Source organism: Talpa europaea, assembly GCF_964194135.1.
Source record: "Talpa europaea genome assembly, chromosome: 11".
Lineage (NCBI taxonomy): Eukaryota > Metazoa > Chordata > Mammalia > Eulipotyphla > Talpidae > Talpa > Talpa europaea.
This window is the reverse complement of record NC_140078.1, coordinates 85,351,007-85,370,818: the sequence shown is the minus strand read 5'-3', so window position 1 is coordinate 85,370,818 and position 19,812 is coordinate 85,351,007. Positions and strand designations below refer to the sequence as shown.

Genomic DNA, 19,812 nt, shown 5'->3' with positions numbered 1-19,812 from the left:
AATAGGAAGATTCCATGGTGGGAGAAATGTAGAAAATAAGCTGATTATATGAAAATGGGACTTTCAAAATATTTCTATTTTATTTTGTAGTGCTCTGCAGGTCGGATTTCTATAAGGAAATTAAAGGTCCTGAAAGTGCAGAGGGGTGAAGTTAAAATTTGGCAGAAAACAGAAAAGAAATAGGGCAGAATGATAGAATGTCTCAGAGTAGAAATAATGCTTCATTTGTTAAAATATGGAGCGGACTTGACAGAAGAGGGGAAAGAAAAACAGAAAGAAAAAAAGTGTGGTTAAATGGAAAGGAAAATGTTGGAAGAACTCTTACAATTAAAAAAAAAAGAAGAAGAATTTAATTCAGCACTCAGCTCTGAAGGAGAAATGTAGAAGAGGCCATTGTTAACCCACCCCCACTTCATTTTTCTGTGCCCTCTTAGGGTTTGTGTTTGTTGCCCTGTGGCTAGTTTTGACCAATGCAAATGGTTTGCATCACCCCAAGGATGAAGCAACTCAAAAGCATTGTGCTTCCTCCAACCCTCTCTTCCCCTTGGGCAAAGAACTTGGGAGGCCTCCATCATGGGGTCCAGGGCAGCACAGCCACAAGACGGGGGACAGCCACCCGGCCTGTCCAGTTGCCACTGAGAAATAAACCTCTATTATGCCAAGTCGAGAGATTTCAGGATGTGTCTGTGAGAGCTGTGTGACTTACCATATCCTGCTGGGTAGCTACGAGGAACCTTTGTATACCAGGGGACTATAAAAAAGGTAATTGTAGAGCAATGAATAGGGCCTATGGGGGCTCACAAGAGCACATTTTATAGCCAGAGAAACACTGTTCATCATTCCAAACACTGCAGAATATAGGACTCATGATGAAGCACTAAAATGCTATAAAAAGAAAACACGCTGTAACTAGAATATGTATTTAGATGCACCTTTCATCCTAGCCAATCTTTGAGGTTTGCCTGACTCAAAGCAGGTTTAATTAGACCAGAAGTGAGGCTATTCTGGAGGTTCTGGAGCCCTGCCGTACACTTTGAAAGGTTCTGCAGTTTAACAGCACAGACCTCCACTGCTCTATTTTTATGTCCCTATTACAACTTTCTTTTACCTTGATCTAGATGTGATTACTCCTCTGAGCACCAGCAAATAGTCTAATTATTGTCATCCCTTCATGTGGAATGAAAAGGGGAAATCAAGAAATGTGTATAGACAGAGAGAGAAGAAAAGCGATTTCTCAGCATTAAGGAGCAAATAGTTGCATGGCAGATGAGAAGGGAAATGAATGTCATTGATCCACGTGTGCATGAGAACGAGCAAAAGCGGAATGAATTTAACTCAGCGCAGGAACCAGCAATAAAGGGGAGGTGCATGGGATGCTTTCCTAGCCAGGGGCTGGGCTGAGTGGAGACAGGGTGAAGAAAGTACCTGCAGCTACCTTTTGGGATTTGATCATTTCCTGATGCCCAAGAGAGTGCCACTTCCTTAGATCCAACACCAGAGAGCAGTGTTGGCCCAGGGCCTTCTATTCATCCCAGTGTGATTTCAGCCAACAAAGGGAAAGCAAATCTTTTCTATATATCATGTTGTCTACCATCACTGACTTTAGACAGTGTAATGCCCTGGGGGTCCACAGGTTCTTGACCCCAGGACTGACAGTCATCTCTATCAGATTACTCATTCAGACACTCTTAAAATCCTTGCTATTTATTCAACTTGATAAGCCCGGAGTTAACTTAGACTTGCCTTTACTGCCCCCTATAAGTTAACATTGTGTCAACTTAAGATTTATACTCACGTCAGTACTGGGAAGTTCTGGTATCTTACTGAAATAATTATCACTACGGACAGCACTCCATCTTTAAAGTTTTCACGGAAGAATTAAAAGTTTTGCACAGAATGATGATTCATGCATCATTTAATTGCAGATGATGTAAGCATCATAATATATCTAAGGACTGTAATATTAAGGACAGAACATTGCTACCCAGCAATGTGATTACTATGATTATGCATTAGGTCACTTTTTTTCCCCAACAACACACTTATAAAATGGGTTCTATTTTATAGGTTAGGAAATCAGAGCTTAAAGACATTATGTAACATGCAAGGGTACTTTCTGAGGTAATGAACATAGTAACAATCATCCTCAAGCAAACACACTAGCATTACTGTGGCTCAGCACTTCACAGTCTGTAAACATGTCACACACTTTATTTTCTTTGGCACAATAGTCCCACAAGCGACCAAATTTCACCGATGAAGAAACTGATTCTATTAAGGATGATGACTCCCTCAACATCCTACATCTACAAGCTTAATGATTGTTTTTACTATACCAAAGTAACAAAAGAAAGAAATGCAATCTGACCTGTAGGTTTCATAATAGATTTTCTCACATTTGCATGCTGTCAGAGTTCTTTTTAAAGAATTACATTCCCTTGTCTCTCTAAGAAAATTTGGGTCAACCATCCCTAGCACGTGGTCTCCCACTTGCTAGTGATCCTAACAATACTTTTCTATAAAAACAAGTTATTGAGACACATCACTGCTTCAGAAGTTTTCCCTAAATGCGAAAGTAAAATGTTAAATAAAAATCAAGAAAATAAATACACAAAATATAAAACTCCTTTTAGAATTTGCAAACCCTGAAAGTACAAGTCTTCTTGAGAAGCACAGCTTTACCCTGATAATTTAATCTGTCACCCTCAAAATTAGGAGTGAGGACCAGATAAGAGGGTATGGATGTTTCCAATTTCATATATCACTGCTGCTGGTTGGGGGGCAGGGAAGAAACCTGTATTTTACAGGTGACAGTCCATAGTGTAACTTTCACCTGGGATCAGCACATTGGTATTCCCAGCCACATCTTTTTTTTAAGATTTATTTATTTATACAAGAATGGGGGTACAGGCCAGCGGCACAGGAGGGTGAGAGGATTCACCAGAGACAGCTTGGGGAGCAGAACAGGCAGACAGACAGAAAACACTGCTGAGGGGAACAGCAGGCGAGACAGGAGAGGTCTGCTGTGCCATGTGGGTATCTCCCTGGACGGTCAGGAATTGAACTTGCACTGCAGAGGCTGCAGACAGCTTCACAGCACTGTACTCAACCCACTGCACCACCGGGGCGGCCCCCCAGCCACATATATTGTTCCATTGGCCACAACCGTGGTTGTTGGGATGCAGTCTGAAGGGGATCCAAACACACTGCCTGTCTGCTCTCCAGGAGATGGGTGTTTACTTTTGAAAAGTTGCTCTATGCTGGTTGGCAAAGAATTTATTTAACAATCAAATCCTAAATGTAGTAAAATCCAAAGCTTAAGGTCTTAACCAAAGTACTGACACATGGAGAATTGTGCTAAAAGGTAACATATGTACTTGGTCACCTTATGTGCCCAAAGATTGATTTGGTTTCCAGCCATGGCATGAACCACAGATTTCATTCTCAGCTTACTGGTCCTAAGATTACCGTCTCAGCATGTATGAAAACAGATATCAAATCAGTGAAGGCAGGGGAAGGATTTTAACATCCTGCCTTTGAAAATAGTTGCTTCCAGATGACAGCCACAGATCTGTCTCCATGGAAACTGGAGAGGAAGGGCCAGCACCGGCCACAAGCAAGCAGCTTCCCAGGAAGGTCATCTGTGTTTGTCAGGAGGGCTGTGCCCTGAGATTCGGGGCACCTGCCCTAGCACAGGTCTGCGGCAGTCTGACGAGTAAATAAATATGTGAACAAGATGAATTCCTTTTTCTTTTCAGCAATGTTGCTTTGTAATTAGCAGAGGGAGGGAAAGATCTAGGTCTTTAACCTGTAGCAACCACATTTGTTTGTTGTTTAGTGTTTATGTATAAACATCTACCTCTTCCTCTCTTTGAAAGCATTGACTTTGACCAGTTCCATAATTTCAATTTCCCCTGGTGGTGGGAGGGGGGATTATTTACTATGGGTAATGTCATAAACTTTAAGGTATTCTGGAAATACATTTTTAAAATCACAGTGATATCTGAACTTGTAGTAAGGAATGCCACCTTGCCAAAACATATGAAGTCATTTGTTATGCTGGTGGTGTGAGAGCATAGTAATAAGATATTTGTAATAGTGTCAATCTTGCTTGAAAATACCTTGAAATCCAATAAGGAAATGGAATACATCCATTAATAAGTTTTTTGTTATATAAAAATTAGCAAGACAGGCATAAGGAAATGGCATTTAAAATCCAAAGGATATTTTCTCTCAATTATTAAACACTGAGGGAACCAATAACACTATTTGCATAAATGACTAAAGTTAAGAATATATCATCCAATTTCTGTATCGGTATTTTGAATTTAAATGCATTTTTTAAGAGTTTTATTTATTTATTTATACAAGCACTGGGTATAGTCAGAAGCGTGGGAGGGTGAGAAAATTCACCAGAGCCAGAGCAGGGAACAGAACAGGCAGACTGACGAAATACACTGCTGAGGGGAGCAGCGGGCACAACAGGAGAGGTCTGTCGTGCCATGTTGGACCCTCGCCAGCAGCCAGGGATTGAACTGGTGCTGCAGAGGCTGTGGGCATCTTCACAGCCCAGTACTCAAATGCTGCGCCACCAAGGGAGGCCCTAAATGCATTTTTAAATACAATATCTTTACATACTAGAGATAGCACATTTCCTTTGGCTTTATCAACAAAGTTCACCCTCCTCCCATATTTTTTTGGCCCCTTCACCCTCTTTCATTTAATTGGGCAGAAAATTCTATGTGAAGGCCTAAAAGAAAGACTGAAAATAGAAAATAAAGAAAAGGGTATAGATTTTAGCCTCTTGACTCTCAAAAGGCTAATCCTCAGGGTGATGGAAGAGAAGTAACAGGTTTGAGGGGAAAAACTTGACAGAGAAGAGCCAGGCTACTTCAAGGCTAGAATAAGTCAATGGGAGAAGTGAGGATTCAGAAGCGGCTAGATCCCAAAGAAGGGAGCCCCTTGTGTAGCCCCTCAGGTTAAGTGAAACAGACATCAAAGTATAATAATTCCCCTCATTGCTCTGTGAAGACACTGAGCAGTTCTGCCCCACCAACCCCTCCCCACCCCACCCCAACCTCACCACCCCCACCCCATGCCAGCTGGCTGCCTGCTCAATTCTACCAGTAGAGGGCACTGAAGACACTGGAGGAGGATGGTCTTTCTGCATCATTGAGGCTTCTTCCTAGCTTAGTTCCGCAGCCCTGAGGGGTCAGAGGCCAGAGGGACCACTTGGGGTGCTCACCCCCACCCAGATTCAGTGGCACCGATCCTACAGGTGGCTTTCCAGTGAGTTCTGTGGAGCACGCTTCCCCATGCACAGCCTCCCCTACTCCCAGCATTCCACCTTCCCTGTCCTGACTTCCAGCAAGCCCAGAGCCTGGCTCCTCACCATGGGTGGATTGCCCCATGCCTCCATAGTGAGGCCTCCCTGCAAGGTTCTCCCACCAGCACAAGATGGTTTCTTGGACCTTTGCAGCGAGGTCTAGAGCTCAGTCAGGGTGGTGTGTCCTCTTCTATTCTGTTCCTTTCTCAGATGCTCTGCCTCAGCCTTACGAGTAGTGGCTTTCTAACCTCCTCTTACTACATTCCTTAGCTTCTCTTCCCCTCCTTAGTCATTAATGCCCTGTTATTGTCAATAGTTCTTTCTATTAAATCTTCCCTGTTGAAATTACTATGTGGTTTCTGTGTCCTGACCAGGCCTCACTGACACAGATTTGTTACCAGATGGGATTTAGGAACTGGTTTGATTGTGCCTTGGAACTGAGCCCTGCATCGAGTTTTCTGCCAACAAGACACAGGCTACTAGGGACCCCTGGCATGCAGGGGCATCGCAACGAAGCAGGTTATCACACTGATGAAGAGTCTGTTGAAGCCAGTGCCTGAGCCTGAGAGGCCTGCACTGAACTCTCAGGCAGCAAAAGACTGCTAGGGCGATGGTGTGGGGCAGACTCCTCAGAGTGTGCTGGCCCTGGAGCACTGACAGAAAGGAAGTGACAAGCTGGGCTCTTTAACTCTCAGCTCGAGTCATAGCCTGAGACCCAGAAGGATTCCATGACAGCCCTCAAAGAATCTGTTATTTCTTGATGCACAGCATTGAGATGGCTGATAATCAAACACAAATTTAATTGGGCAGGCTGCTAAATCACCATGTCAGTTGAATGCACTCTGCCAAGTTTCTCATGTGGAAATTAGAAAAAGGAATAAATTCTAAAACTTGGAATGGGGACATGTTGTTGGATCCAGATATAAAACTGACAATCTTGAAACTCAAGTCACTCTGATCTGTCATTGTCAGTGGATATAGCTTGTCACTCTGTGTCTGAGAAAACAAGCCTTTCTTTGCTTAAAAACTCTATACTAAACTCATCTGGGACAGACAGCTTCAAAAGGGAGGCTCATTCTTTATAAGACCCACAACAGTTAGAACCAAGTCTACAGCCAGGGTCATATTTCAGTAAGATATGGGCGAACTGGTGCTCACTAAGCCCCAGAAGGAAACAGCTTACATGCCCAGAGAATGGCAAGACGTGGCCATAACATTTTAGCGGTAATCCAGGGAGTGTGTGCAGGAGTGGACGGGTGTCAGGTCATGGGGGATTGGGCTGACGGCATGCTACACACTTACTACGGATTCCAGATTTAATATGTTAGTTCGTGCAGCTGCAGGTAGCAGCTTAATTGGTTGGTTGAGTAAACCTGACTCAGTGGTGGCCTGCCTTTATGGAGAGTAAAATGCTACATCTTCCCTGGCAAGTGGAGGAGGGAAAAGCTTGGGGAGACAAGAATGATGGGCTGGACTTATCATATGTGACCCACACATTCAATCCCCAGTTATGCTCAGCAAGAACACTCAGGAATAACTCCTTTCACCAAAGCATTGAGCAAGACTTTGGAGACAGGGGCACCCACATCCTTAACAGCATCTATGGTTGCTCTGCACAGTGGGCCAGGCAGGGCACTGGAAGTACATGATTTTAATGGGGATCATGTATTGCCAGGAGTACCAAAGCCAACTGGCAGTGTCAAGTTGAGGGCACTTGACATACAGGATCACAGGGTTGTACTGCTAATTAGAATGCTGTCACCAACAGCATCTCTGGAGGTGGCTAACTGATTAGGAATACTCTGATAGGAAATAGGCAGTCAACCCACCAGCGTATTCCTTGATCTACGTTACAGAGAAGAACATCTAGGCAAAAACCCAACTTGAGTTGCAACAGCCATTCCCTTTTTCCAGCCCTATGTCAATTCAAAGACTCAAAGTACCTGGACAACTCTAATTTAAAGTTAGTGGGAGGAAGGCCCCCATGACATTGCTACCAGCCCACATTACACATGTTCTTCCAAGCCTTCCCCAATGACACCTGCTAAATGAATTTCTTTTTTTAGTAACAATATAGGCATTTGGCAGATGAACTTTGATGCTGCTTATCATTAGACAGATTCCTGCAAATAATGGCTATTTTTTTAACAGGTTGCTTCCTCAGTGCCTAAGAATTGCTATGGTTTAGAAACAGGAAGTTTTAACAGTCCTGGACTTCATGTGCTGTTTGTTTTCATTTCTCTGAGAGGTCCTGCTTTTAACACACTATCCTCAGAGTTATTGAATGAACTACTCTTTCTTTCCTAGAGTGAAGCTGCTTCAGAAGTCTGGCTTGGTCTTCCCTTCCACCTCTACCCTTAGGGCCATTTGTACCAGGCACTATCAGTGAACAAACAGGTAAGGAGTCATAAGGGAAACTTCCCAGTTCTGCTGCCAAGCAAAGTGTTCCCAAGTAGATGTACTGGAGAGGGTAAGAACAAGAATTCACTGTAATTGAAAGTTCCATAAAGCAGTTTTTCGGCAATGTTAGCAGCAAACTTATATAAAATGGAGAGAGAATAAAAAACTAGCACACCGACCTGTGTGATGTAGATGATTTTGTGCAGCTGAATTAGAATCTGCTGAATAGGATCACTGATCTGACGTACTTTCCGCTGGGACACAGCAATCCCTGCAGATGCTGTGGGTGACAAATTCTGCAGTTAGTTAAAACCCTTGTTTTCTCTTTCAAAAGAGAATTAATGGGAATGAGGTAAAATTCTGGAAAAAAATTAAAGCGAAGAGCCTCATCTTACTGATGAGACAATATGAAGAGACCCCGTAACACTGCAATAATTTATGGTATGAGCTGTACAGTTCCTTTTCCTGTACTTCTCAGACATCTAAGTAACATACTAGCTAGTATTACATCTGAAAATGCTTAGATATTTTTCCTGTATTTTACCAGGAGGCAGCGGTGCTTTGGATACTGTGGTCATTAGAAGCTGGGCTTCAGATAAGTGTAGTTAGGAGGCTATCATGTTTTTAAACTTTAAATTCATTATCCCTTCAATAGCATATTTAAAACTAATTTTATTAAAATTCCTAAATGCAAAATAAAGTACTCTAATGAACTAGGCACTTTAATAGAAAAAAAAATTAGCCAGAAATAAGTAACATTCAAATTCTTGATTATTACAAATTACAATTTCATCTGGATTTCTCTCCAGGTCTGAATAGGACACACTTATAATTTATCCCATATTCTCATCAGAGTCACACCACTTTTATAATTTCAGGTTAGGTTGGTGTCAAAATGCCTATGAGCTGTGTTCCCAGCTTTTAGACATCATAACCACAAGTAGTCCAGTCTGAATGTTGAGGAACATGAAACTATTTTAAGGACTGGCCTTGAACCCCTAGATCAGCTACAAACCACCTTTGACTCCCCTCACCTTCAGATCCACACCAGAGGAAACAGAAGAGAGATTTCAGACAGGGGGATGGATATTGTCTTCTCCCTACCCCCCTCCATTCTTTCCTTTTCACCCCTTAATTTTAGCATGCTTTCTTCAATACTTTTTTCCAATTTCCTTTTTTTAAAGAAAAGTTCCAAAGTCCCTCTTTTCTTCCAACCATACATCTTGAGCTAATATGAAATGAAAATGTAACACAACTGTTTATTTAGCAACAGTTAAGTTTTTTTTAATGATTCCTATACAAGTGCTTTCTGAGAGAGCTTGCATATTTTACAATATAAAATTTTGCTTTGAAAGCTTTTAAAGAAAAAATTTAATGTGATCATTTAAAAGGTCATTTTTTAATATAAGTATATGAAAATTTATATTTAGGACAGAAAACACACACACACAAAAATAAAACATTTCAAGAAATACATGAATTATCAATATATTTCCATAATAGCTGAGAAATTGGCACAAGAAATCAACTAGTTCTAGATCATCTGCATTTGATACCTTGTTTAAATATTTGAAATTTAAAGGATCTATCTCCCCTAGGCACAGTGTCTAACTCCTTTAAAGCAACAATTGCTAAACCATTAAGACGAGGTTTAATAAGGTACCCTCAGAGGGGGAACAGTAAGGTAAATCAGGAAAAAAATTATGTAGCTCTAAAGCAGAAAGCAGCATACTGGAGCAGTCTACTGGAGAGGTCTGCTGCAGCTACTGATGGCCAAGTGTACAACCATCACATTTTCTATGTGGTGCTCTTTTTGCAGAGCTAATTCTTATATGTCTAGGCCCATACCAAAAGCCAGAGACCATATAATGTGGCCAAGTTGATGGAGCCACAGAGACATTAACTTTGGATTTTCTGAAACTGGAGAGCTTGGGGTTTGATCACTTTATGTCGACTACTTTATGTTTTTGCTACACCGACTTCGCATTCATAGGTAACGAGTCAAAATCTCACAGCATGGCAGAGAGTTCTTAGATTTGTGATGACATTTTGAGTGGGAAATCACACGAGTTCACTCTACCTTGCCACAAGAATGTGCTCATCTGTGGCCCTAAATACAAAAACAGAGACAGTTAGCTAGGAGGCCTGTCTTCTGAACTACCCAACCAAGCAATGTAACTTGAAAATTATTTTTCTTATGACCCTTTGATTACTACTCTCAATCCCAGTAAATCCTGAGTTCTGAAAATAGTTTTGATTGCTTACTCAATATAATAAATTTAAAGATGTTTAATTACAAAACAAGCAAACACACATAAAAATAACCTAAGGCTCCCTGCAACCACCACCACCATAGCCGCCTCTTCAGAAGTCCCCACCAACATCAGTAGGAGTCTGTTGCCTCCCAGTTCCTTTTCTGTCCATTTACATACACATGGGTGTATCTCCAGAACAGAGAGCTATCTCCATTACAAAACAGTATCTTTGGAGCATGGTTGAATCCTGAAATCAGTTTAATGGGTCATGACAAGCATTTTTGAGAAATGGAATGGAATAGGGTGGAATGAAATGGAACGGGAGAGAAAATGTTCTGAGTGCATTGCACGTAGCAAAGGATCCACTTAGTCAAGATATAAAATGTGTTTCTTACTGAGGTTCATTTCCAAAAGTTTGAAAGCTGCTATTGTATGAAATCGATAGTGTTCAGGACCTCCTCTGGGCTCCTTCCCAGACATGAAATACTATTTCCTTTCTGATTGCTACTATTAACATGAAGCTTGGCATTTGAACATGTAACAGATTAAATATTTTTTTGAAATTATATACATGTAATACAGAAAGCATTAGGTCTTTGTAGCTGCGCACTGCACCACAGTCAGCTTTATTTTCTCACAGCATTTGCCCATCCCCGGTGCTTGGAGTCTTGATTTATGCCCTATCTAGCCTATTGAAACTACAATTCACAGTGCAAACCCTGAAGCTGATAATTAATATAAGTTATTAATATAAGTTAAACAAAAAGATGGATTATACTATGTTTTCTCCGTTGACCAAGATATAATATGTATTATCAACCTATTTCTCTGAATCAATAATTAGTCATATAAAAAAATTTCGAGTAGAACACTAATACATCCCAAATAATGCATGGAACCTCTACCGAGGAAAGTCAATTAAGAATTGGCAAGGTTGTAGTGTATTTCAGGGCAGGCAGGTGGCCCAAGGAGAAGAAGCAAGAGGTCTTTTTCCTCTTTCTCATTACTATTGACTCAGTCATAATACTCAAATTGCTGTCTGACAATTCAAAGGGAAATCGTAAGCATTTTTAAATGGGGGGGTGCGGTAAAGCAAGTAAAGGGGGGGTCAATTGGTGGTGGATAGAAACTAGACTTTCAGTAGGATTCATAAGGGAAGGAAGATAAGGGCTGGGTAAGTCAGGAAAAGGGAACCAATTGTATAGAGGTAAGTGGAAACTGGACTTTAGGTGGAGATCACAATGTAACATACCTAAAACGTGGAACTTTCATGCTGTACACTGAAATCCATATATAGTTGTATACCAATGTTACTTCAATCAAAAGCGTTTAATCATGAATAATGGCAATTTGGCATTTGAGAGCTTGCTTTTGCCACTGACTCGAGTATTTGTACACTGTGCTACAATCATCCACCAAGCCACACTGACCTCCCTTGATTACCGTCAGAAGTGATGTCATTTTCTTTCCCTCCATCTTTCCTCCCCAGGGAAGAAACCCCGGGGCCAAGGTCGTGAGCTGCATTTAACAGCTGATTTGCACTTAATACTCGGTCTTGGACTGGGCCCACCAATAACTTTTGCGAGACTGAAAATATCTTTGGAAAGACATTATCCTACAAAGAATTAAAAAAAACAAAAGTCTACATCTCCAAGCAGCATTCTCCTTGGACTCCCTGGGTAAAAAGAATTTAGAAGCAAATCACTGGTAAAGAAAATTTGCTGTCTCCTCTTCCTCCCCCGATCTGACATCTGACATTAAAAATACCATTGCTTCCCCAGTCTAAGTAATCATAAGATTGTTTATGCATTGGTCTAAAAAGCAAGTCTAAGCAAGAGTTTATACAGTAATGGTCTATATCAGTTACTCAATAATCAGCTTTCAAGGACCTGATCTCAGGGCAAATACTCAAGATATAGGCAAACTTTACTAAAAATGCTTCAATCTGGTTGAGCAATACAGCTAATAAATACAAATCCCAACAAACAATATAGAAAATCCTGTAACTATATGCCACACTGCCTGATTTAGACTAGTATTATAAATGTTTTGATTAAAGTCTGGTGAACACATTTTTGTATGCTAAAATAATTGCCATGCAAGAAAACGAGAAAAGGCATGAACTCAAAATCACTTTGGCAATTGTGAAATTTAAAATTCAATAGTTTATGTCAATAGCTGACTTGGAAGTAAGGTTGCTCATAATAAGGACAATTACAGTGTTAGCTGCGCTTTCTGGAATATTTGGATGAAATATTGACTACGTTATTTAGGTCTGACCTTTATGAACAAAGGACATGTGTAAAAATAAATTCTCAGTCACCTACTGAAAAAACATAATTAAGGCCCAGAAATCACAGTGACAATTTCTATGGGGAAATGTCTGGGTTAATCCAGTCAATTCAGGCCATACACTTAGCTGACATTACATTTGCACTTTAAAATTCGGGTTTGGCCGGTGCTTCCAAAAATTTACATTTGACCCACTCTAACAGTATCCATAACATTACAATGTACTCTCTGTACTTGACAAAGAATGCAGTTCTTGTACTATATTTTGGATTGAATTTATTTTCACAAATATACAAAGCCAATTCCCCTACCAGGAAAGAACTACTTCTTTTTTATATACAACAGACCCTACACTGTTTTTTTGTTCCTTTTAATTCAAAATATCCAGTTGTTTGATGAATAGAGTTGACTAGACCACAGAACCAATTGATAATTTTTTAAAGAAGTGAGTTTCTCAGGCATGGTGTACTTGTACAGCATAATTTTTTTGCAGTGAGTAGATCAGTTATAAAATCACAGTGGGAAAGATATTCCTTTTCAATCTTCTCTCTACTGATTATAACAAAGATTATGTTCATTATGGAGCAAGAAGGTCATCACTGTTTCAAATATTAGCTAATAATATTAGCTAATTAGCTTTCTTTATAACAAAGAGAATAGACCTCCAGATAAGCAGATAACAGTATCTATTTAGAATTTAATAATGTCTTGCTTCGATTTGCATCTATTTCTGCAACTGTCCTCTATTTATGGCAAGCGATACCATCCTTGTTTCCCATTTGTAGCAATAATATAAACTCCCTTTAAACAAATTTAGGTTGAGAAAAGGAGTCAAAGTAAAGAAACATATATTAAGAAAACAATATTGCGTGTGGTTCTCAGATATGGCCGTATGGTAACCCACACGTGACCAACATTTAGAAAATAGAGTTAAAGTAATTAATGTTTAAAATGTTTATTTGTTCACTGATTCTTTGTTAATTACTATTAATATCTTTACCCATACAATCAATGTAGGATTCGTAAAATTTCATTTCTGTCAGCAGGCCCTGCAGATGATTGCTTAACCTAAAGAGTAGGTAGAAGTAAATTATTGACACAATCTTATTAGGATTAGAAACCAGAACAAGAGGATTTTTAGTTGTGTTAACCTGAAATGGTTCTGTGGTCATCTGATCTACAGGAGTTTAGCAATACACTAAGTGTCACTGTATATTATCATATCATAGCACAGCCTTGGGCATGCTAAGACAGTAGTCCTCACCCTTTTTTCTGCCATGGCACCTGGAAAAACATGTTCCCACACTAGATAGCTCCTAGAAGCATGTCCAGATTATAACAAAATCCCCCCTTCCTTGACAACTTTTTCCAGAATATTCAGGTAATACAGGGTGGTAGCTGTTGGTTAGTCATCATTTCCAGCATGTTATGTTCCATGCAAGAAAGCTAAATCAACTGTCATATAAATTAAAAATACACAAATCTGCTTATTTTTTAAAGTAAATCATACATATAATTTAGTGCTTTCCCTGTTCTATGTCACCAGAACCTAAGGGACAACTCACATCAGACTGGACTATTGGCCATGTCGCCTTCTCATTCTCTTAATCAGGCTAGAGACACAGAATTGACAAATGGAATGGAGTGAGTCTGCAAGTGAGGTGATCTAAGTGGATGGGGTTGGTACTAGTTGTAACTTGATAAGGCAACCAATAGTCTCAGTTTACCTGCAGTACTTAAAAAAATATATGACTTTTGCATATTATACAATGCAGAAAAACAAGTCTGCATTAAGATCAAGAATAACAAAGGTTATTTTTTACTCAAAAGAGGTAGTAACCTCTGAAAAGAAGTTACCCCAATTTTCATATATACATTAACGTGTTCTACAATTTTGGTAGAAATAAATTACTCTTTTATGGTTAAACTTTAGCATTCACTGACAACACTTAAAATGCTATCCTAAAACTAAACCCTAAAATGTTTCAAATTTAAAAAACAACATGAATCAGTGAAATTTTAAAAATTAAATTGTATAACAAATTGTAGGCCTAAGGAACATGTTACATATACACTGTGCTATAATGTAAATGATCTGTTTAAAGATACAGCAATCTCATCGATTTCACTGACATAAAGTCAGGTCTTAACCTGAACTAATTCAACACGCTCTTTAGAAAAAGGAATTCCTATTATGAATGGTAAAAGAACTGTGAATTTCTCTGCTGTTACAAAATCAATCAACAACAATCATTTTAGCTTCATGATGATGTTATGAACTTACCTTATGCCAAAACAGCAGGAGTGGATCATGGTCAACATGATAGCTTTGGACATCTTAATAATAAAACCATCTTTTTTTTTTTTTTGCATTTATGCTGACGGTGTAAATGGCCTCAAACTGTCAATAACTCTTCCAAGGCAAATTTAGTAAATATAAAGACATGGACTAATATTACATTCAATAAATTCACATTACCTATGTTCACTCTAAGAGTTAACTCTATAAAAGAATGTGACTTAAGGAAGCCAAAGTGAAAACAGCATGAAGCAGTAATTTCAAATGAGCCAAAGCAGTAAAATAGGAGGTTATACCCAAGAGTCGTGTACTTATATGGTAAAAGCACAATCACTAAGCTTTTTTTCCTGAGTTGTCCAGATTTAGTTGATAATTTTACTGTCAGTATTGTCATCTGGTTCCCGTTAAAAGACATTATAAAACACTAGCACGTTATATTTTCCCCAAAACTACTAAATAAATTTTTATGTTTTAAGAATCCACATTTTTTAATTGTTAGGAAAACTATGTGATATAATATTATTTAAATAAACAAAAGAAGCAACTAAAAAGAACTAGCAGTGTCAAAGGATCTAGAAAATACAATCACTCTCATATCACATAGGTGTGAAGCCTACAGAAACACGTAAAATATAGTTAGTACTTTTTGTTAGTAGGTATGCACTTCAAGCACCAATAACTCAACCGGTTAACATTCCCACCAAAGCAGAAATGCAAAGTTTAGCGAAACAGCCTATCATATTTTAATCAAATGAGTGAACACAGAAAGCACGTTGAGTGTCTTAAATTGCCAAACTAAGAATGGTGGAGACACACACACAAAAGTTTCTCTGCATTTTGTGTTAAAATTACCTCCCAAGCATCATTCAGACATTTCAGGCCCAACTCTAATTCTGTGTTCGCCCACCGTGTGCTTGGCACCAACTGGCACTAGTAAGTACTACCATGATCTTTGAGATCGCGGAGGATCACAGCAGGAAGGCTGTGGGACCGCCACCCCGGCACTAACTCGGCCTCTACCTCCTTAACGTGGACCCTGAGTTTGAGGGGTGGCGCTTTCAGAAGCAGGTCAAGAGGCAGCAAAGCTGAAGAAATAAAAGGGGGAAAGATATGAAGCTGTAACACAAATTGCACTTGATGTCAGGGAGGCATGTGTGGTTTTATGGCAACCCACACTGAATTACCTGGTCGTGGTCTTGAGCCTATTCCACCAGTGAAGTCTCTGAAAACAGAAGGAGAGGCCATTAGGAGAACGTGTTTAAACTTGGACTTGACGAACATTTACTGAAGGCCTACCCTCCAGCACAGCTTTCAGTAGAAAAATAAATAAAGGTTATTTTCCCCCCAAGAAGCTCTCAAGAGTTCAATAAAAAGGGGGAAAAACATATCGGAACCCAGAACAGAGCAGACGTTCCACTGGCAAATGAAAGCAGCTCGTCCCAGCAGAGTTGTTTATATGCTCTCAGAGCGATTAGGAGCCTAAATCTTGGTGCCTTGAATGATTTTCTTGTTACACTTAAAACCAAACCACTGATTTTGTATTAAAAAGAAATAATATTTCAAACTTTACATGCAGTATTTTCCAGGCTTTGTTCCTACTTTCTTTTACAAATAAAGGAAATTACAACTCTTCTACGAAATGAGATGATTTTTGCCTTTAAGAGTATTATATTTTCCTAAAGTTTCCAATGTTAACATCACTTGTTTGTCCTGCCCTAAGATTCTAGATTTTGTCAGCATTTTTCAAGTTGCCCTCTGTGCCCTCACTGCCCCAGGGACTGTCTTAAAGAACCTTCAACCTTTCTCTCTGTAATTTAAATTCAATTTCCTAATGTTATTTTGAATGAAACAATTGTGGTAAACTTAATGTAGTATTTATAGAGGTTTATTTATGACACACACCTGAAGTTTATAAGAAAAATTATAAGAAAAAATAAACTGTGGATAAGGCACATGATCGTTATTTGCTCAGTAGGAATCAATATAGAGATTTAAATACCACTAAACATGGCAGATAATTCCCTTATCCCACCCTCTTATTTCAATCACAGAATTTTTGATAACAAACAGCAGCACATAGCCAGGTTATGAAGAATAACTAAACTGGCTCTCATTTATCCACTACCCAACTTAAGTGCCAGAATAAAACCAAATCTTTTCATCCAACTGTGATCCCTTCTGTAGCTTCTTCCTCAATTCCTAAGTCCCACCAAGTCAGCTCTCTTCATTTCACAGACGAGTTATGATTTCCTTTATTTGCAAAAGAGAGTAGGAACAAAGCAAAAAATATACTAGCCTGAGTTTCCAAAAGTCTTGAAAATTAAGACACTTGCAATTTTCCATAGTTAATACACACTCTCTAAACCTGACATAACAGGTGTGTTTACAAAACAAATAAGATGGTTCCTCCTCTCAGCAAGTTCCAAGAGGGTGCCCATAGGGACTCTGCAGCACCTCATATCTTAGTGCACACTAAAAGCAGGTGCTTTCTGAAAAACCTTCCAGGCAAGTCCAGTACTAGCCAATAGAAATATAATGCAGACCACAAGCAGATGCTTAAATTTTGGGGTAGTTACATTAAAAAAGTAGAAAAGGGGTGAAATTAATTTTAATAATGTTTTATTTAACTGACATTTATCCAAAATACTATCATTTCTAAATATATACTTATGTAAAAATTAATGAGATGGTTTACAATTCAGTTTATATTTAAATAAAACAATGAAATTAAAAATGCAGTTCCTCTGTCCAACTAGCTACTCAAGAATCTAACATGTGGCCAGGGCCTCTGTATTCCATAGCAGGCCCTTCCCCTTCTTTAGAGGGTGCTGCCCCCTGTCTTCATAGACAAGACTGAGGTCAACAGTCGCCCACGTTGCTGCTGAATCTGCAACAACTTAGGGACCCCACTGTTTTAAATTTAACTTCTGGAAATCTTTTATTCATGAGTGCGTGGAGGCTCTTGACAGCTGGTAACCACTCATGGGTTGAATGAACTAGATTTCTATTACAGTTGTCCTGAAAAATCCAAAATTTCAAACATTTTTACATATAAAAAAACATGCTAGTGGTAGACGTGAAAGGGACTGTCCTGGAGATATGGAGTTGCTGCTAACTTTGCTATTCCTTAAAAATAATTAAAACTCCTCTTTAATAAACTTTCAGAAATCTTTAAAAAATAGCCATCACACATTCATTCATTCATTCACTAAATATTTATCAAGTGCCTGCCATGTGTAGGCACTGTACACACAGTGGACATGAGATGGTGAAGAGAAACAGACCCACAAGTCTTGAAACATACAAGATTGCATGGGTATAGCAGAGAAACTGTTAATTCCTCTGAAAAATGTATCATGACTCTAAGGAAACATGTTCCTCTGAAATAGCAAAATAGAACAGACTCATTGTAACTAGAAATGGCAACTTTGGACTAGCCAATTTTTGGATCCACAGGTGGACAAAGATTTGTAATTAGGCAGAGCCTTGGGGAAGTCTGTTTCTAATTGAACCAGATTGAACATTTATATCCAATAGAACATGATGGCTATAGAGGATGGTTTGTTATGACAGAGCAGGCTGGAAAATAGACAGAAATGGCATGACACAAAGAGAACATTTCAGAAATGTTTTCTGATTAAGAAAAAGTCTTAACATAATGAAGCTGTGTCCGCTGATAGTTTTGAAAAGAGCACTGACCAATAGCACTTCAGATTGATAAAACAGAATTTCAGCAAAATGGAAGATTTTTAAAGCACTCAGAGAGGTCTTTAGACCTCTTTAGCCAAAACAGAAACTAAAGTGCAGAATATGGGGCCTCCCCTGATGGCGGTTGAGCACCGTGCTGTGAAGCTGTCCACAGCCTCTGCAGAGCCAGTTCGATCCCTGGCTGCTGGAGAGGGTCCGACATGGCGCGGCAGACCTCTCTTGTCGTGCCCGCTGCTCCTCTCAGCAGCGTATTTCATCAGTCTGCCTGTTCTGTTCCCTGCTCTGTCTCTGGTGAATCCTCTCACCCTCCCACACATCTGGCCTATACCCCAGTTCTTGTATAAAAATAAATATTTTTAAAAAATAAAGTGCAGAATATGACTGTCAGCTACAACTTCCACCCCAAATCACTAACAGATAGAGATTGGCAGTATTAACTTTTCAACTTTTCATAGAATTAATTCAAGTGTAGGGCACATTATTTTCTTCTGCGAGGTTCTGACAGGTCCTGAGATTACAAAAGGAGCCCTATGCTCATATGTGTGGTGCTGGATGGTCACAAACATCCCCAATCATCTTTATAAACAGACTAGAGCCAGGCACACAACCTTCAATACAATTATGCATACATGAATCTATGAAAGGAATTGTGAACCACAGGTATCGCTAATACCGCGAACACCCAATGTTTCAAACCAGCCTGCCAACCCTACCCTGTTACCTTAGCAACAGGATGCAAGCAGGCATGGATAAATCTTGTTGCCTCAGCAACAAGATCTTAAAAAAATAAAATAGGTCTTATGCTATGTCTATTGCAAAGGCTGTAGGATAAAGTCAGAAGGTGAGATTTCAGTCTTATTGCAATGAGAGATATGGAATCTGTGCTAAGATAACAGTCATTCATCTAGATGAACAAGTATTTGTGGACTGGTATCTACATGGAATACACTGTGCCCTGGGTAATGACAGGATGGACCAGGAATAGTCTTGTATCTGCCAGCACATATGAGTAATATTAACTGAATGAATGAACAAAATGATATTTCAAAGGTTTTAATACAATGCCCAAAGCTTCCCTGAGTGAATATGATAGAGTTAGAAACCCCTGTGTGAATGATCAAATTCTACTATAAACAGGATGATTTATTTGAAGTTGAAATAAAATGTTATGACTCAATGAATTAGATCCATCTATCCGTCTGTCCATCTGTCTGTCTATCAACCTATCTATCTATCAAATTACATGAGACTATAAAAACCAGACAGAAACTGGTAAGAGTCAAGCCCATTCTTAATTTTTTTCCTAGCAAGTAGTAATAGAGACAGAGATTTTAGATCACTTAGGTCACTAAAATGATTAAAGTAGGAAATTTCAAAGAAACTACTAATTATTGAATTATAATTACTTTTTTTCTTGACATAGATATTAACCCAGTTTTTGGCTAACTCTGCTAATGTGCAAAAAACATCAATCAAATATTAACAATAGGATATTTATTTCATATGAGTATTTCAAAGTAGGGAATATTTTA

At 39.1% G+C, this 19,812-nt stretch overlaps 1 protein-coding gene across 7 annotated transcripts in view; it reads right to left on the bottom strand.

The window, feature by feature from the left end:
* The window catches only part of NEK10 (NIMA related kinase 10), a gene marked incomplete at both ends in the record, with an annotated part of 136,407 nt that overhangs the window by 11,588 nt on the left and 105,007 nt on the right, over nucleotides 1-19,812 (bottom strand). For 2 of the 7 annotated variants that reach the window (XM_084246768.1, XM_084246770.1), the window contains 4 exons: nucleotides 7,906-8,006; nucleotides 9,807-9,836; nucleotides 15,517-15,657; nucleotides 15,757-15,794. In XM_084246768.1, coding sequence (XP_084102894.1) covers nucleotides 7,906-8,006; nucleotides 9,807-9,836; nucleotides 15,517-15,657; nucleotides 15,757-15,794 — 310 coding nt within the window. The remainder of the gene's footprint in view (nucleotides 1-7,905; nucleotides 8,007-9,806; nucleotides 9,837-15,516; nucleotides 15,658-15,756; nucleotides 15,795-19,812) is intronic. The other 5 variants (XM_084246771.1, XM_084246773.1, XM_084246772.1 and 2 more) reach the window with 3 other exon arrangements.